Here is a 20,163-nt window from a genome sequence, read left to right as displayed (position 1 = left end):
AACCTTGTTGCTGGTTAATGGGTTAAGTATAATTTAACATATGTGAGCACTTTTAAAATTACTACCTCTGGAGCCTCTAACTAACACCAGCAGTAATAACCACTATGGAATGTTTGATGAAGGATTATAGATCTGAAAGCACTCACATATGTTAAGTTATACTTATCCCATTAACACAAGAACAAGCAACAAGGCTATACACAGACCACTGCTACCTGTAGGTTCCCTCTGTCCGTCTGCATATCCATTTATCCATCTGTCCGTCTACCTCTCCATTTGTCTGCCCATCCATCCAAAAACTGTTAGACTATGGCAATATCTGTATCACCCTTAGAGACTTTGGGGAAATTTTTGAAATATTCTTTGTATTAAAAAAATTTTTTTTTTTAATTCTGGGATTTTCAAATGAAGAATTCCAAGGGCCTCCTCACTGTTCATGTAGTGCATTAAAACCTCACCCTTTCACACTACCTTAGCTTCTTGTAATTTTACTACATTTTTTCTTCATTTTTCAATTGTCATCTATTATTCTTAGCTTTTGGGTTCCCCATCACTAACTTCTCAATTATCACTTCCTTCTACTGGTTCATTCCTCCTACCACATTCATAAGTGCCTTAACTCATACCAACTTAGCTTAACTTAGCATAGCGTCCCATTTCTCTCTGACACCCTCTCTCACAGTCCTACTAACAACATTACCCTGTTGTCTCTACTAAATTATCTAATGTGTCCTTTTTATAAGATTGTGTGATTTCAGGAAGATTTGGTTGCTATTGCTAACAATGGAGAACCCCTTGTAATCTTTATTGGTACAGAATATCCAAATTTAGAATAACTGATCTGAGATGTCATTAGGTTAACTATTATAAAACAGCAATGTGCATTGAAGTAGCAGACCTGCTGCCACATCCAATCAGCAACACTATGATGACCATAGTTATAAGCAATAATATGGACTGAGAAAAATCTTTCAACAAACAATTTCTTGTTCTCAGAATCCACCTTGTCAATCATCTGCACATGGTGCATCAGTATCCCACTCAGTTCAATGTATCAAACAGCTGATCAGTGCCTGAAACTTTCTAGTATTAAATTGCAAGATGTTTTTGGTAGGCAATTTGTATATTGCATATGGTTATATCAGTGGGGTTTGACATCATTGGTGGTTTTGGTTGCTACTGATATGATCCTAATGTTAAATCTAGTGTTAGTAATGGCTTGTTCATATAACTGAAGGTATATCTGAAAGAGCTATCAGACAGTAATGGTACCAAAACAGTCCCCTTCATTCGTCACAATATACCACAGCAACCATTAGCTATGATGTATCACACAAACAATTAACCAAATACCACACTAAAAATTACTCCCAGCATTTGTTATAGAAGGACCAAACTGAAAAGGACATCCTGAAAATAGTCAATCCTCTAATAAGGTATCCAATAAGTTGAGCTCTTCTTATCCTGTGTATCCTTGTTGCAAAATAGTAGAGAGCCAAGAGCAAAGTATTAATTTACAAGTTGTTTTTGTCAGCACTCTTTTATATTTCATTGGCACTCTTCAAACAATACCTAGTATTAGACTAAATATCTTGCACTTATTTATATCCCTGTATATCTGGAGTTCAAATAAGGCAATAATTTTGCCTTATGTCCCAATAAAGTCAAGTACCAGCTATATACTAGTGTCAATTGAATTGACTACCGTCACCAACAAATGCTTGGCCTTGTGCTAATGTTAAGAAACTGTCATTTTAGACATGTAACATCCAGTTTATTCATATTGGCAGAACTCCTTCACCTTTGCAACAAACATCTTACATGATAAGAAACATTGTGTGTTATGTAATCTATTGTGCAGATTAAATTAATCTTCAGTTCGATCACAAACTTTAACCCTTTTATCACTTTTACTAGCAATAGCAACTATTAACTTCAGTGATTATTCACACCACGCAACTACCACCACATAATAAAAAGTTATTTAAATAGTGATTCAGAATGGCTATTTCTGGATACAGCATTGAAATAAACCTTATTCAGATTCTAATGAACAAGAAATTACTGTTTGTTAAATATTTAAATGTATATTGGCTTCAATTCTCTTTACAGTTTTATATATTAATAGCCATTTCAAGTGTGTCCTACTACTGCTTCCATTTCTTTACACTAGTTCTATGTATCTCATATTTTTTCTACTATAAGACAGGTTAAAAAAGCTGCTGGTCTATAGATATACATCATCATCATCGTTTAACGTCCGTTTTCCATGCTAGCATGGGTTGGACGGTTCAACTGGGGTCTGGGAAGCCAGTAGGCTGCGCCAGGCCCAGACTGATCTGGCAGTGTTTCTACAGCTGGATGCCCTTAATGCCAACCACTCCGTGAGTGTAGTGGGTGCTTTTTATGTGCCACCTGCACAGGTGTCAGAGGAGGCTGGCAAATGACCACTATTGGATGGTGCTTTTTACGTGCCACCGGCACGGGGGCCAGGCGAGGCTGGCAATGGCCACATCGGATGGTGCTTTTTACGTGCCACCGGCAGGAGGCCAGTCGGGGCGGCGCTGGCAACAGCTATGTTCGGATGGTTCTCTTATGTGCCACCGGCACTGGTATCACAGCTACAATTTCCATTGATGTTGATCGATTTTGATTTTGACTTTCACTTTCCTCAACAGGTCTTCACAGGTAGGGTTTGTGTCACAAGAAGGTATGCATAAGTGGGCTGGCTACGTCCCAGGTAGAAGCCACGGGTTATGGTCTCACTTGTCCTGCCGGGTCTTCCCACGCACAGCATACCTCCAAAGGTCTCAGTCTCTGGTCAGGTTAACTATTGTTAGAACTAAATTAATATTTGTCACCACTCCTCTTTCACTTGAAATGTTGACATTAGTAACAACACCTAGCAATAAAATAATTCCTTCAGTAACTACTTTAAATGTTATAGTTTCCAACAGTATATGGGGAAAATGGAAAGCCATAATTTAAAAGGAAAAGAATAGACAAAATATCTTATTGTTTTAAGGTCCACTTTTCCATGCTTGCATGAATTAGATGGGAATTCATGGAGTCAGATTTTCCACAGCCTGATGCCCTCTTGTCACCAACTGTTTCCAAGTAAAGTAATATTTTCCAATGATTAGAGATATTTTCAGAAGATAAAAAATAAAAATGGTGTTTGTATGGTAGTGATACTCATTTACAACTGTGACATGAAGTCAAGACAAGGAAGATATCATCATCATTTAGCGTCCGTTGTCCATGCTGGCATGGGTTGGATGGTTTGATGGGGCTGGTAAGCTGGGGAGCTGCACCAGACTCCATTCTGATTTGACATGGTTTCTATGGCTGGATGCCCTTCCTAATACCAACCACTCTAAGAGTGTAAAGAGTGCTTTAATGTGCCACCAGTATCTGCTACGGCTGCAATTTTACTTGGTTTGACAGGTCTTCTCAATCATTGCTTCTGTGAGGCCCAACACTCAAAAGAAGCTCAATCACTTTGCCTCCGTGAAGCCCAATGCTCAAAAGGTGCTTTTCACATGCCACTGGCACAGGTGTCTGTTAAATGACACCAGCATCAGCCATGACTGATTTCACTTGGCTTGACAGGTCTTCTCAAGTACAACATATCGCCAAAGGTCTTGGTCACTAGTCATTGCCTCTGTAAGGCCCAAAGTTCAAAGATCATGTTTCACCACCTTGTCCCATGTCTTCCCGGGTCTACTTCTACCCCAAGTTTCTTCCACAAAGATCAGCACTTCTTTAGGTGTCCTCATCCATACGCATCACATGATCATACAAAACAAAATGGATTTATTTCAGTTTCTGTCTAATAAATCCACTTATACAGTTTAGTTGGCTCAAGACCATAGAAGATACTTGTCCAAGGTACCATACAGTGTGACTCAACCCGACACCATGTGATTGGTAAATAAATTTATTAACCATGCAACCATTATAGAAAAAAGATCTTGCCTCCAATTTGACAAAGAAGGAAAAGCTATAAACAACAAGTCAGAGAAAATGCTCATTTAGTTTAGTGTTTATTACAAGGTATTTATTGATCCAGTTTATCTAGAATCGTTGTTGACAAGCCATGACCATTGTCTTATTCACATATTAGTGTTTCTAAGACTAGATTACCTACTTTATCTTTCCTTTTTAAGACTGCATATGGCAAGAAGTTAGATTTGGCTGCTATTTCTAGCAGATTAAGTGATCAGAGGCATCCCACAATATTACATGAGAAATAGTATAAAACATTCACTGCTTTCCCTTAACAAGCAGGCTAATAGCAATAACTGCAGCACAGACTAATATTGATTTTTCAGGCAGTGACACAGAGGTTGGGGAGCTATTCAGTTTAATTGACAACTCATTACATGAGTGGAATATATTTTATTGACATTGAGAAGATGAAAGGCAAAGTCAAATTGGGGAGGATTTCAACTGAAAACAAAGATAACTAAATATCTGAAAGCATTTTGTCCAACACCCCTTACAGAAGCAGTGCTAATAAAAGAGATGTTACTTGTTGCTTAATATGTGAGAAATAACAACCAAATCTCATATCACATACGGCCATCTTAAAAAAGGAAGTATACATAGCACATTTAGGACATTATCCTAATGTCTAAAAAATAAAATAAAATGAGATGGTTACAACAAGCATGTCTTGTATTACAAGTCTGCTCTATTATCAGAACAGTAAAAGTGAAATAAAGACAATCACATCAGTGTTATGTTAACACCAAATCATAAAAATGGTAACTCACTAGTGAAATTGTTATATTGGGGTCATTAATGGACTAACCATTTTAGCAGCTTAGCCCTATGATAGACCAAAATTAACATCTTCCCCAAATCAATAAAATAAGCACTATTGGAGAAATCATGTGACAAAAGACTTTTCTCCTTAAACAAAAAAACTTTCCAAATTATCTTCATGTGCCAAATCTATAAGTGATTATGTCAGTCGAAAGTAAATTCCAAGAATTAAAGAACTTAAATGCTAACTGAATAAATCCTAAGTGATAAAGCTGATCAATATGCTATTGGAAAGAACTCAAAAGTTTTCTCTTGCTAGTAAGTGAATGACCAGTACATATTTAACCAACCATGAAGGCAGTCATATGACTCACTACCTACAAGTCAATAATCAAATCAATGCAGGGACTGACTTGGGATATATACAGAAACCTGAGCGAATAAATTCAGTAAACTTCATTTTATACTAATCTGAATAACATCTCAGTTTTGACAAGGTGTAGTTTAGTTCAATCAATGGAAGTATCTGTTCAGTGAACTGTAGTATAAACAGATGAGTTTTCCACAAATACTTGTACACTTAATGTAATTTTCATACAACATCTGACAAAACTAGCCCTTTGAATTTCAAGTACAATCCATCTAGCAGGCTTCAAAATAGTTCCAGCTACATAGTCTATGTTTGGTTTAACACAAAGCTGTAGTAGGAGAAAATTTCAGGTATCAAGATTGTAAAGCAAACTTAAGTATTCATACAACATCATTGTAAAGGCTAGATAAAAGAATTTAAAGATACTTACACAGCTGGTTGTTTGGCATCCAGTTCCATTCCATTGTTATTGGTGTATTTAGTCACAATAACATCTGTATCACCCATTATAGCTGAAAAGAAAAAAGGTAGAGTGAAAAATTAAAAAATTTCTAGTTTATGAATCCATCAACAAAACCCAGGTGTGGAGAATACTTTGGTGATATTGAAGGGTGAGTGTATAGATGAGGCTAAATAGGTTCATTCACAACAAATTATTACAGGTGTCAACTTTAATACATATAGCATTATGTAGTTAAGACATCCCACTTACCTACACAGGGACAGGCCAACAAGCCAACAGGAGAGACTATACAGTCACTTGTCTAGCTAGAAATAACCAAATTTGATCACATTCTATTGTCTTTGAAGAAATATATGGAGTGTCTTTATCGTCTACTTTTCCTTGTTTGCATGGATCAGACGGAATTCGCGAGGAAGATTTTCTACAGTTGGATACTCATGTTACCAACCTTCATAACAGCAGGTTTTCACAGATGATCTAATCACTTACGACAGTGACACTTGTTTACAACCGTTAACATGATGTCAAGACAAAGAAACAAAAACACACACGGCGGACTTCTTTCAGTTTCAGTTCAAAAAGTCCACTCACAAGGCTTTAGTCGACCGGTAGCCATAGAAGATGTGACACAGTAGGACCAATACAGAACGATTGAACTTCTCGACCAGATAACCGTAACTGCACTCTATGCTGGCATGGGTTGGGCGAGATTTATTGAGTATTCTATGGCTGGATGCTCTTCCCGTCGACCTTTACAGTATACGGGGTCCATTGAAAAGAGAGGGAAAAGGAGGGAATAGAACCACATACTTAGCAAAGGTTTTAAGTATAGAAGATGACCGGTTCATTTTTTCTACTTTTACTTTCATGGGTTTTGAATAATTAAACTTAAAAGTATATGATTACCTGAAAGGCAACAATTTTAAAAGTAAAAACTGGACATTCAAAGGTAAGAGTGATAAAAGCCTTTCAAAGTGTACATTTTCAAATATTTTCTTACAAATATATAATTACTGTTTTAAAGTAAAACACAGGAACTTGCGAGAAGAAAGGTTGAACATAAAATAATCAGAGAAAAAGATGAGCAGTATGCAGCAGGTAAGAATGAACAAGATTTGTTTCGAAGTCAAATTTTATAGTACCATGTACTACTGTTCAACCTTGAATATTCTGGTATAATTAGCAGAAGAAACCATTATATTAAATTGGAATCTGTTAGAACAAGAAAACGCGTCGGGAATTTTAATTTATATAAAAAAGAAAACAATTCTGCCCCATAATTTACCGAAGATTAGTTATATAGATAATGATTACAACGAAAGACACCAATTTCCGAAAGCTACAAAAATCAATATCATTCAAAAGAATTATTTCTTGCATAAGTATAAACCCTATGAAATAGGAGGAGGAGGAGAACCAAGACGATATATTTAGGATTTTCTCAAGGGCATTTGTGACGTTAGTGGAGTGTCTCCAGAAATAACGTATGAAGAATTATTCACATTACTAATGAAATAGTTTGCACCTAGAGAACAATATTGTAAACTCAAAAGACTATTCAAATAGCCACGAAGTCATTATTATTAGGAATGAAACAAACGATTTTCCAAACAAACAACTACTGCTGCTTCTTTTATGTTCATTGGCAACAGAAGATATTCGTACGGAGGCTGGGGGTTTCCTCTAGTAAACCGGTAAAAATAGCAGCAACTTACGCAGTAATACTGTATCTATAATTACATATAAGGAAACGACAGCAAGTCATGATGAAAGAATTCTACTAGGAAACCCCTGATAACTTTCAAATGAGTGAAAACTACTGACCCGTTACATGTCAAAGGTGGAACTGGCAGGAATTGTTATTAAACAGGAATACAATTGAAGGAATGTCCAGTTATTACAAACATTTTAGTTAACAAAATAAGAGGTTTCAATAGAATGCAATAACAAAAAAAATATCAGTTTGCGAAAAGTAGCATGAAAAGGGAATAAAAAAACCCCCAAAATTCAGGAAAATGGATGCATTAAAAACTAAATCGAAATACTGAAGGCGTTCTTGGAATAGTTTGTGCGTTCTTTAGTGCGCCAAAAACCATTATATATATATATATACATACATACATACATACACACACGGTATGTGTTAATAGTTATCACAAAATAATTCACAGCACTAGAATTTATAAAATAAAATGTTAAATTAATTTAGCCTGTATAATTGCAAATTAAGACAATAACGCGCGTGTGTGTGTTTATACATATATATATATATATATACACATATATATATATATATATATATATATATATAGTGTGTGTGTGTATGTGTCTAGTTCACGTATCCGAAAAAGAAGCACACTATAACATTTGAGCAGTAATATATTTAAAAGATCTGTTATGGCCGGTCAGCGAGTGACCATTGGTTTCGCACCTATAAAGCACTTAACTGCATAGGCTACTCGTCAGACTCAAATGAATTTCAGTGTCATGTAGCCTATGCAGCTGAGCGCTTTATAAGAGCAAAACCAATGGTCACTCCATGACCGGCCATAACAAACAATTTAATAGATAGATGCACACGCACGCAGAGAGAGAACGTGCAAATTAGAAATTAAAGAATATCGGAGTGGAAATTGAAATTTTGAAAGCAAAATAGAATTTTTCAGAATCTTAATTTCCATTGTTGATGCAGGAATAGTAAAAGAACGAAGAGAAATATCCTATGAATTATTGGGCGTCTAATTCAAAAACCCGAGTCTTGGTCATCTCTGACAACGAAGGCCGAACACGCAAACATGGTCAATGAAACGTGTACCATAGTCATGAAGATAACGAGGACGTATTTAAATCTACTTACACGGATGTTGACAACTTCGCTTTCAACAAACACCAGAAAATGAAATAAAAGAGAAATATAAATGTTAAGGCAAAAGGCAGATTTAAGGCTAGAATTCCGAGCATGTTAAGTCGATATAGAAAGTAGAGGACAGGACAAATATAATATACGCGAGAAGTAAAGCGGGAGAATAGATGAGGGTGATGAAATTTAAAGGATAGAGGATTGGTGGTACGTCTTTAAAGAGACGGTTTTAGAGGTAGATGCTAAGTTATTTGTTTAAACCGGTTAGATTCGATTTAGCTGAACTATGACAGGAAACATTCCGACCATGAGCATCACATCATTATCGTACAGTTATCTAGAACTACATTATCCAAGGTATCACATTTTTCTCTTTAAAACGCGTAATTTCAGAGAAATGTGGCTGGTATTTCTAGCAATTCGAACCACAGCATAAACGTTCCTTTGTTAACCAGAAATAGAAGCATTACAAGAGCGGGTAAATAATTTTTATTAGTTTAGCTAAATATAGAAAAAGGACTTAAGAGGGTAACCTTCAGAAACACATGGCAATACAAAACATTTTACAAACGAATAGCTTCCATAAGGATAGTGAGGGTAAGTTATTCACAATGCATGCTTTACGATCGATCCTCCACAGTATCACGCCACACGCTATATATTTTATGTGTGTATGCTGTCAACCCCATACATTGTGTGTGCGTGATTATATATATATGTGTGCGTACGACTTCACTGAACCCTTCCCGAATCTTAAATATGGCAGTTATTAAATATTTAAAAATATATATACAAGAAGCACTGAAGATTAAATAAAATAGACATGTTCACTTACCGTTAAATATTTAGAATAATGTATCGCAGAAGACCAGTGTTATGTATAAAATAAACATACACAGGAACACGAAGGTAGGTAGGTACGTGCTTAGAATATCCAAAGAGAGTAGTATCAGTATCCCCCAAGGTAAATTTCGATTATTTTCTATAAATTGGTAGTTAATTGATTAAATAAATAAAGAGATATTGTGTGTATGAAAAATATATATATATATCTTAACGTTGGTTTCAATACACTATGTCGATACACAGAGAGGTGTTAGTCAACTCAATGAAGCTGGCATATTTTTCATCTTATGTTTTTACTCATAACTAAGGTTCGTTGTTTCTAAATACACCATCGACCTCTGCTTTTCTATTCACATGTAAATTGCCTTATGAATTCCTCTCTCCTTCGATATAATGTTGAAGATGATTGAAATGATGATTCATAAATAAATATTAAAATGAAATAAGAGGCGTGTAGGTAGAGGTTTAATTTTAATAATTTACTACTAATACTACGGCGATAGCTACTGTTGCTGCTGATATTGCTTCAACTGCTACTACTCCTCTCAAACAGCAACAGCTGGATTTGAACTGCGCTTTGAATGACGTTGTTTCACTATTGCTACTAAAAACATCGCTATCACACGTAAGAGGGGAAAGCCGAAAAGGACGATGTGAAGTTGTGCTATACATACCTCTCCCAAAGGTAAAAAACAGCTAATGAAGTAATATTTGTATTAGCTGCAACCAGGACTGAAAAGCTTTCGTCGACACACAAAGCTACAGTTTTACTGAACACTGGCGAACAAGGAGGGTTCTTTGTTACCGGGACCTTATGAAAATGTAAGAAGTAGGTGTTTACAAGTCCAATATGAATGTGATTTCATGAGTGAAAAGTGAGTTTTATAATTAAAAAAAATTTTTTTTTTTACACAAATGACAAAACGGTTGTTATATATTTAAATAATCAATTTCATTAATTACACTGATTTGAATTGAATTTTCAATAAAATGCTTTCCGCACATCATGGCAGGGATCTTGTTAAATCTCTTCCAGACCCTAAGTATTTCAAATTTTAATCATACTATTTTCAAAAAATATAGTTTTGTTTGTTGATGACGAAAACGTATTCATTTTGTTGCAGAAAGTTACATCAGCCGAGTTTTGAAATACAAGTAGTTGAAAGAAATTTAAGATGATCTCACGACAGCTCTTACAGTCGGTACTCAAATATCTTAACTTCCACATTTATAATGCCAACAATACATTTGATTGATGACACGCATCATCTAGAGATAAAAAACTAAAGATAGTTTTCCTTGAAAAATGTGTTTGTTTGCAATATTTTTTGTGACAAATTCTTTGGAACATCTCTGAAGGTATCCTCCTGCATGATGTGTATCTTAGTGAGTCCTACAAGTAGGATGTGAATCTTTCAAACTCTTTTCGATTAACATTCGATACTAAGTTCATAGTCATGTTTTGTATATTATGAATATAAATCAAGAAATATTTGGTGGATCCAGTTTAATAACGAAAACGTCAGTCACCAAGTGATTGTAAAGCATCCAATGTGAGTCCGACACGGACGAATGCTTTATAGAATGATTCGCAAACTTTTTTTTATGCCCCTCATACTTAGGAAATGTTTTAATTTTCGCGTCCCCTTACAAATGTGACATTACATAGGAAGATGTAAAGTCAATTTTTCTAACAACTAAGTTTTGTTTTTATTTTTCAACCATATGCAGTGCTATTGAAGTTCTTAGTGTATCTTATAGAACGAAGCAATTTTTTAAAAATTAATAAATAATTTTATTTTGCAAAGCATTTTTGATAAAGCATCTACTTTACCTCTTAGTCGCACCCACTGAAGTGCCATCTTATATCCTAGGGGTGCACCCCAGGATGGGAACTTTTGCATTATAGTTTTATTGTGGTGGCTAGTCATGTTCTTCTTAGGCTGTTCACAAGACTAAACTTAGTAAAGAATTAAAACAAGTTACTGGTTAATACATGACAAATAAGGGACTTTGTTTCTAACAAACTGTGAAAGTACCTTTGTTGTGCTTTTTATATATTAAAGCAAAGATTCCTGATGGCAAAAATGTTTACATCAAAAATACATCTGACCCTTACACACAACCACACTCAACCTAACTTAACATTAATTTACTTCATCTTTCACAAAACCTTCCAGTGGTCACTCCAGTGTCCTTAACTTCCATTTATCCAACCAGAATACTGAGCTACTCTTACTGTATTAAGTACTAGCAGTATCGCCCGGCGTTGCTCGGGTTTGTAAGGGAAATAACTATATAAGCATTTTCAGAGAGTTATAGCCAAAAAATAGCAAAAAATGCATTAAAAATGGGAAAAAAAATTATGGTAAATTTTTTTTAAATCGTTGACTCATCGTAGACATTTTTAGAGAGTTACTTCCCTTATATAATAGCGAAAAAATGCATTAAAATGGAAAAAAATGATGGTAAATTTTTTTTTAAATCGTAGACTCATCTTAGACGCGCACTAATACCCAGAAGGGCTCGATATGAATCACGACTATAAGATACCGGTTTTGGTTAAACTGCACCACAAAATGTGGGAGTAGTTAGGAATCTAAATCGTAGGAGACAGACACACAACTTCACTTTTATATATAAAGATATTATAAATTAATCTATTTTATGTTGTTTACATTTTCAAATTTTTCTTGATTTTCTTGGAATTTTTGAGAGATATAAAATATATCATTTTGATAGTGGGATTCAAAAGGCTTCGGTTTTTTTCTATCTGAGGGATATTCGTCCCAATATTCTACATATAGCATAGCATTAGCATTACCTACACGTTTTCATTATGGGAATAGAAGAAAACGTGACACTTTATTGTGGTAAATCAAACTAGTAAATTTATTTTACGAGAAACTTGACAAAGGATTATTAATAATAAAGCAGACTAAATGGACTGGAAATAGAATTGATATATATTCACTGTACTCCCTGCATACCTTCTGTTTCTATCACATATATGAATAATATAAGAAAAGTACTAGCTGCATATCTAAAGGTAGGGAAAATATCAAATGAAGTATATATGAAAAAATTAAATAATGTAATTGTGAAAACTTGTGATCATCATCATCATTTAACGTCCGTTGTCCATGCTGATATAGATTGGACGGTTTGACTGGGGCTGGAAGGCTGTACTAGACTCCAGTCTAATCTGGCATGGTTTCTACAGCTGGATGCCCTTCCTAGCACCAACCACTCCAAGAATGTAATGGGTGCTTTTATGTGCCACTGGCATGCATGCCATTTGCATGACACCTATATCTGCCATGAGTGCAATTTTGCTTGGCTTGATGGGTCTCTTTCTCAAGCATGACATGTTGCCAAAGGTCTCAGTCGTTGCCTCTGTGAGGCCCAACACTTAAAAGGAGCTCAGCCACTTTGCCTCCGTGAGGCCTAGTGCTCGAAAGGTGCTTTTACATGCCACCAGCACAGGTGCCAGTTATGTGATACCAGCATCAGCTATGACCACGATTTCACTTGGCTTGACAGATCTTCTCAAGCACAGCACATTGCCAAAGATCTCGGTTACTAGTCATTACCTCTGTGAGGACCAAAGTTTGAAGGTCATATTTCACCACTGTGTCCCATGTCTTCCTTGGTCTACTTCTACTACAAGTTCACTCCACATAGATCAGCACTTCTTTACACAGCTGTCCTCATCCATATGCATCACAATGATCATACCAGTGCAGTTGTCACTCTTGCACACCACATCTGATGCCTACACTCTGTCAAACATGCACCCTGACATTGCACATCCAGCAAAGCATACTGACTTCATTTCTTTCAAACCTATGCATGTCGTTGGCTGTCAGAGCCATGTTTCACTGCCATGTAGCATAGCTGTTCGCACACAAGCACCATGCAATCAGACTTTCACTCTGAAGGAGAGGCCCTTTGTTGTCAGCAGAGGTAGGAGCTCTCTGAACTTTGCCCAGCCTATTCTTATACTCACAGCTACACTCTCAAAGCATCTACCTCCCCTACTAACTTGGTCACCTGCATAATGGAGTGCAGTTGATGCACTCTATTTTCTGTACATTTTCACTGTTTATTGCACCTTTGTATCTTCCACAATCAAAAGCTATTTTCTCTGTTAACCTTCCTCTGATATTGCTGCACCTTTTATGTGTCCAAAGCTTACACTAGATGCATCATATGGAGTTTCTACCTACGCCTTTTCTATAGACCGAGCACTGCAATCTATCTGAAGGGATTTATGATTTGTCTAACCTTCCTACTTAGTAACTTTGGTTTTTGCTAGGTTAGCTCTAAGGCCTGTTGATTCTATACATTGCTTCCATACCTAGGACTTCTTTAGTTTTTGTAGTGATTCAGCTATAAGAGCAAGATCATCAGCATAGACGAGCTCCCAGAGGCAGCCTGTCTTAAATTCCCCACTTATTGCCTGGTGGACTATGGTGAACATGGTGGGGCTGGGAACTGATCCTTGGTAAACTTCTACTTGTACCCTGAATTCTTTGCTGTACTCATTGCCAACCCTCACCTTACTGGTAGCATCCCTGTACAAGACCTGTACAGCTCTCACAAACCACTCGTCTATCCTTAGTTTTCACATTGACCACCAGATAAAAGATGGGGGGAACCCTGTCAAAGGCTTTCTCCAAGTCAACAAAAGCCAAGGACAGAGGTTTATATTTGGTTAAGTATTTCTCCTGCAGTTGCCTTACCAGAAATATAGCATCAGTGGTGCTTTTCCTTGGCACAAAAACAAACTGCATCTCATCTACGCTCTCTCCCTAATTAGTTAGGCTATGACTCTCTCCGTAACTTTCATCACCTGATCTAACAATTTGATAACTCAATATTTAATATTCAAACAACTTTTTCCAAAATATACATGTCATTGTGGTACATTAAAAAATTTGTGGATCATATGACCCACATCGTGCATCCCTGATTTAGTCAAATCCTTGCCTACAACACTGACTAGTTTTAGAGAAGCTAATTTGTTACTTCCCTATTCTGAGTACAGATCCTGCTGTGTGCTAACTTTGCCATTCATATTCTGGTCAATAATAATACATATACTGAGGCACAAATCAACACTACTCCCTCACAAAATTTGTTTTAGCTTTAGGTAAAAAGGTTACAAATTTATAGCAGTGACAGGTCACAGAGTTGTTCAAATCATCCCATTATTATTGATACCTATTCAAAATAATGAGGATGTCAATGCATAGTTATTCCACTAGCTAGAGATAACAACTAAATCTCTTCCAAATCAAGTCTCTGCTGTTTTAACCCTTTATCTGTTCTGTGTATCACATATGATACACAAAACATTTTTCCTGGAATTCATACATGATAAAAGATACACATCACCAATTTTTTTTCAACTGTGAGAGTAACTTGGGACTTATGAAAGGAAAGTGTTATATTACACAAAATGACCCCAGTATTTGACTAATGTGCTATTTCATTCAACCCAAAAGTATGAAAGGTGAAGTTGATAATGACAGAATTTGAACTCAGAGCATAAAGAGCTGAAAGAAATAGCACTAAGTACCAACACATTAATGATTCTGCCACGTAAAAAACACCATTTTGAGCATGGCTGTTGCCAGTACCCACTACACTCTTGGGGTGGTTGGCATTAGGAAGAGCATCCAGCTGTAGAAACTCTGCCAGATCAGATTGGAGCCTGGTGCAGCCATCTGGTTCGCCAGTCCTCAGTCAAATCATCCGACCCATGCTAGCATGGAAAGTGGACGTTAAATGATGATGTATGAAAATAAAAAAGTGAACAAAATATGCTTAAAAAACAAACATTTAAGCATGCAATAAGCAACACATTACAAAATATTTTTAAAATTAAAAACATAAGTTAGAAATTCATTCAATCAATTTCTCAAACAAGTCACAATTTTCATATCTGAATAGAACGGTGAGTGCCCATCGTCGTTTATTACCTTGCTTCACAGAGACCCATGTACTGTCCACTTGTTGAGTGTGGGTACTATCTTCCAGGTTAACAAAAAAAGAAAGAGTAAACAACACGTCTTTTGTAGTTTTAAGCATTCAATATGCATTTAATGCAATAACACAAACTTAAAATATTTATCTAAAAGCAAAATTGAACATGCATGCACTACACAGAACCCCTAATTTATGTGTTAAAAAACATAGAATGCAATTGAGGTGATGCGTGCAGGGCATACACACACGTGCTTGAATGCAGGCATCTTTCTGCGGCTTTATTGATCAGTGCAGGGGTATGGGTGCAACAAGATTGAAAATTGGTGGTATAACAGCACAGATTATACCTGAGGCTAGTCTGGGCTGGCCCAGACTATACCCACTCCAGACAACCAGGCCAGAATATACCCCATACTTGAATGCAAATAACACAGATGTATCTCACTTATAAAAGTTGCCTCAGAACATATATAAAATTTGATATCACTTGATGAAGAATTAAAAGTTATATGTAAATTTGAATTTAAGCATAGCAATCATAGCAATTTGGAATTATAAATGCAAAATACTTTAAAATGTACTTATATAAATCCAACATGAATGGCCACATTTGCGCATGTCGAGGCTGACTCACATTACAGGTGCACTATGCAGCATGCACAAGTCATCAGTTTTTTCCAATCTACCTATACATTGGGTTTATATTGGTACATTGAATATTTGCATTTGATAATTCTAAATTGCTATGTTTAAATTGAAATTTACATGTAACTTTTAATTCTTCACCGATTGATATCAAATTTTATATATGTTCTGAGGCAACTTTTACGAGTGAGGTACATCTGTGCTATTTGTCTGCATGCATGGGGTATAGTCTGGACAGTGGTATATTCTGGGCTGGCTGTCAGGAGTGGGTATAGTCTGGGTTAGCCCAGACTAGCCCCAGGTATAGACTGGGCAGGGGTATATTCTGGGCTGTTACAGCAGCAGTAACACTGGCTCACTGATGACAGTGCATGAGAGTGGTTTATGAAGAGGTTGCAATTTGTTTTCACCATCACACATTTACAAATACCTATATTTTGAACATATTAAGCATCAATAAGCCAATAAAAAGACAAGCTAGCAGCACTGTCAGAATTAGGACATTCATTCTATATAAAGTGCCTAGCAACTTTTAGATGAACTTTTTTAAAGTAGCTACAAGGGGTTACAATAGTAAGAAGCTTGACTTAAGTCCAACTTAATGACTAAAATGCAGATATTGAAGTAAAGCAAAATTAACCAATCTTGAAGTAACTGCTGCATGAATAAGGACTTACCGTGCTTTGAAAAATATCTTAGGCAACTTTTATGAGTGAAGTATATCTGTGTTATTTTTCTGCAAGCATAGGGTAGTCTGGACAATGGTGTATATATATATATATATATATATATAATATATATATATATATATATATATATATATATTTATACTGATAAAACTAACAAAGTTTTCTCAACAGAAATGGAATTTATCAACATTTACTGCATCGCTACGTGTGTTTCCACAAATCACATGTCTCTTAAGATCACAGTCTGAAGCCCACGAATACTACAGACTGCACTGTAATCATCCCAGGAATATGGACTGTGATCTTAAGAGACGTGATTTGTGGAAATGCACGTAGTGATGTATTTACAGCACAACATTTACATATCGTTATTATATTTATTTGTAGAATGCCTTTTACAAAGAAAAGGAGATACGAGTCATATACGAGCTTTGGTTTCACTGTGCTTACTTCTGGTGGAGTAGAAAAACCACAGTGTGTTCTGTGCTGAAGCCCAGCAGGCTAAAGAGGCATTTGGAAACAAAACATCCCAGAGCAGTCAACAAAGACAAGGACTTTTTCAGACTCTACGCTGACAAATTGGTCAAATCCACACTTGAGGATGCAAGAATGTGTATTGTAGCTGGTCTGAAAGCCTCCTATGAAGCTTCAAAGAAAATTGCTGCTGCAAAAAAGCCTCATAACATTGCAGTGCAGTTAGTTCTTCCTTGCTGCAAAGATATAATCTCACTCATGCTCAGAACATCCAAACTACAGAAGCTTACACATGATTCACCTTCCAACAATACCATCAGTTGATGAATCGCTGAGATGTCTGATAATATTTTATCTCAGGTCATCTCAAAGATAAAAACATCGATGTTTAACTATGTCACCATCCAAATTGATGAAACTACTGATGTGGCAGATTTAGCACAACTTTGTGTTTATGCGCGTTATGTGCACAAGAAGTGCCTGGAAGATGAATTCCTTTTTTGCGAAAGCCTCAACACTCGAACCACTGCAAATGATATATTCCAGAAAGTGGATCAATTCTTTAACACGGCCTCACCAGGCCCCCGTGCTGGTGGCATGTAAAAAGCACCATCCGATCGTGGCCGTTTGCCAGCCTCGTCTGGGAAGTAAAAGCACCCACTACACTCATGGAGTGGTTGGCATTAGGAAGGGCATCCAGCCGTAGAAACATTGCCAGAAACATTGGAAAGCGGACGCTAAATTAAAGGCGCAGGAGTGGCTGTGTGGTAAGTAGCTTGTACCATGGCATAAACTGGGAGCATGCTGTTGGCGTATGCACTGACAGTGCTCCAGCAATGCTTGGTTGCCACTCTGGCTTTCAGATAATGGTGAAGGAGAAGCCTCCTGATGCAATTGGTACACATTGTACACTTCATCGCCAAGCATTAATGGTTAAAACATTGCCTGACCATTTGAAGAATGTTTTGAATGATGTGGTCAAAGTAGTAAATTTTATCAAAACCAGTTCTCTAAACTCGCATCCTTTTGTTGACTTGTGCAAGGACAATGGCTCTGATTTTGAAATGCTTTTACTGTACTAGCATATGAGGTGGTTATCTAAGAGGAGAGTACTGAAAAGAGTCTTCATTTTACAAAAGGAGATACACGAACTTCTTCATGGTGCTAAAAAAGAACTGCGCAGACAGTTCTCCAATACTTTGTTCCTTATAAGTTTCTCCTTTTTGGTCGACATTTTTGAATCAGTTAATTCTGATAACTGTTATGAAAAAATGACTGCATTTAAAATGAAGCTCCATTTGTGACATTCTAAATTGGAATGTGAGAATTTTGCACCATTTCTGAACTTCAATACTTTCCTTGATGATGGCCTTCAAGTTGATGCTAACATCCTCAATATAATGAAACAGCATGTCTTAATTCTTCACACTGAAATTCAAAGATACTTCCCTGACCTACAAAACTTTGCAAAAGCTCATCAGTTCATCACCAATCCCTTTGCAATCTCTGTTGTTGACCTTCCATCAGAAGATTACGTCATTCAAGAACAGTTCATTGACTTGCAGTGCCAAAAATGCCTTCTGTAACATGTGTTGCAGTGAATTCTGTATTGAAATGATGCAGTCCTATCCAGATGTCACCAAATTGGCCCGCAAATTCATCATTCCATTCACAACAACATACGAATGTGAGATGGCTTTTGCAACTTTACTCACAATTAAAACAAAGGCTCACAATAAACTGCATGTTGCACATGACATGAGAGTTGCATTATCAAAAATGCAGCCTAATTATTGAAGACATTTTACAGGCCAAACAAGTTCACCCCTCTCATTAAAATTATTTATTTTATCTCATGAAAAGTTATATCATACAAGGTCATTTTGCTTTGTTCATCTTCTCTGATTTGTAAATTTTGGGGTGGTGGTAGGGGTCTGCAAAGCTTAAAAAAAAATGGGAGGTGGTCTATAGGATGAAAGTTTCAAAAAAGTTTGGGAACCAAGGGACTAGATCCTATTGTCAATTAAAATGGTCCCAGAAAGCTGAAAGACACTTTGGTAGGATTTAAACTCAAAATATAAAGGGGTGTTACTAGACATTCAAGGCAATTTCCATAGTAATTACTATATCTTACTATATCATTTCTGCCATCAACATCTTCAACATGCTGCTGCTACTACTACTACTACTACTACTACTACTACCATCACCACCACCACCACCACTAATAGTAATAATACTACTATGACTAATAATGATAGTAATTAGTCCAAATTTTGGCACAAGACCAACAGTTTTAATGGAGAGAGTAAATCGATTACAACGATCTCTATTTGACTGGTACGCTATTTCATTCAACCCTAAAGAGATGAAAGACAAAATTGACTCTGACAGGATTTGAACTTAAAGCTGAAAGAAATGCTGCTAGGCATTTTGTCTGGCACATTAATGATTCTACATGTTAGCCACACTATTGTTTCAAATTTTGGTACAAAGCCAGGAGGAAGGAGTAAGCTAATTAAATCAATCTCAGTACTAAACTGGTACTTCATTTTCTTGACATCAGAAGGATGAAAGGCAAAGCTGAGCTTGGCTGGTTTTGAACTTTGAACATAAAGAACTGGAAAATATTCTGCAAGGCATTTACCTTGATGCTCAATCAAATCTGCCAATCTAACACCCTTATTTAGGAACAAAAATTAATAAAGGAAGTAAGTTGTTACCAACTTAGAACTGAAAATCTGTCAATGTTGAAGCACCTCAGGGTAAACAATATTCATGGTGTAATTTTTTGTTGGTGTCAAAATGAATAAATTGTTACTGCTTTCAACTTGTGAGCAAGCAACATAGAGTTGGCCATGGGAGAAGCATGTAGTAGAGAGATCAAGTGCAATTACCTTGAGGGATTGGCTGAGAGATTTGTTAATTGAAATACCAAAACTTAGTTTGACTGGAAACTGAAGTCTCTTAAATTCAAATAGGACATCTGTAGGTATGAGAGGAATTTTTGGAAATGGAATGAAGACATTTTCTCCTTTGTGACTACCTGTTA

At 36.3% G+C, this 20,163-nt stretch overlaps 1 protein-coding gene across 6 annotated transcripts in view; it reads right to left on the bottom strand.

Moving 5' to 3' along the window:
* The window catches only part of LOC115222277 (long-chain-fatty-acid--CoA ligase ACSBG2), a 65,246-nt gene that overhangs the window by 37,989 nt on the left and 7,094 nt on the right, over window positions 1-20,163 (bottom strand). For 2 of the 6 annotated variants that reach the window (XM_029792450.2, XM_029792457.2), the window contains exons 1-2: window positions 9,299-9,816; window positions 5,571-5,652 (exon numbers count right to left, since the gene is read on the bottom strand). In XM_029792450.2, the coding sequence (XP_029648310.1) occupies window positions 5,571-5,647 (77 nt within the window). In that variant the 5' untranslated portion in view covers window positions 5,648-5,652; window positions 9,299-9,816. Of the gene's footprint in view, window positions 1-5,570; window positions 5,653-5,852; window positions 6,379-7,427; window positions 7,452-9,298; window positions 9,818-20,163 lie in introns of those variants that run through there. The other 4 variants (XM_036499076.1, XM_036499083.1, XM_036499078.1 and 1 more) reach the window with 4 other exon arrangements.

Source organism: Octopus sinensis, linkage group LG2 (assembly GCF_006345805.1).
Source record: "Octopus sinensis linkage group LG2, ASM634580v1, whole genome shotgun sequence".
Taxonomy (NCBI): domain Eukaryota; kingdom Metazoa; phylum Mollusca; class Cephalopoda; order Octopoda; family Octopodidae; genus Octopus; species Octopus sinensis.
The sequence above is the reverse complement of the archived record's forward strand: the minus strand, read 5'-3'. Positions and strand labels throughout refer to the sequence as shown.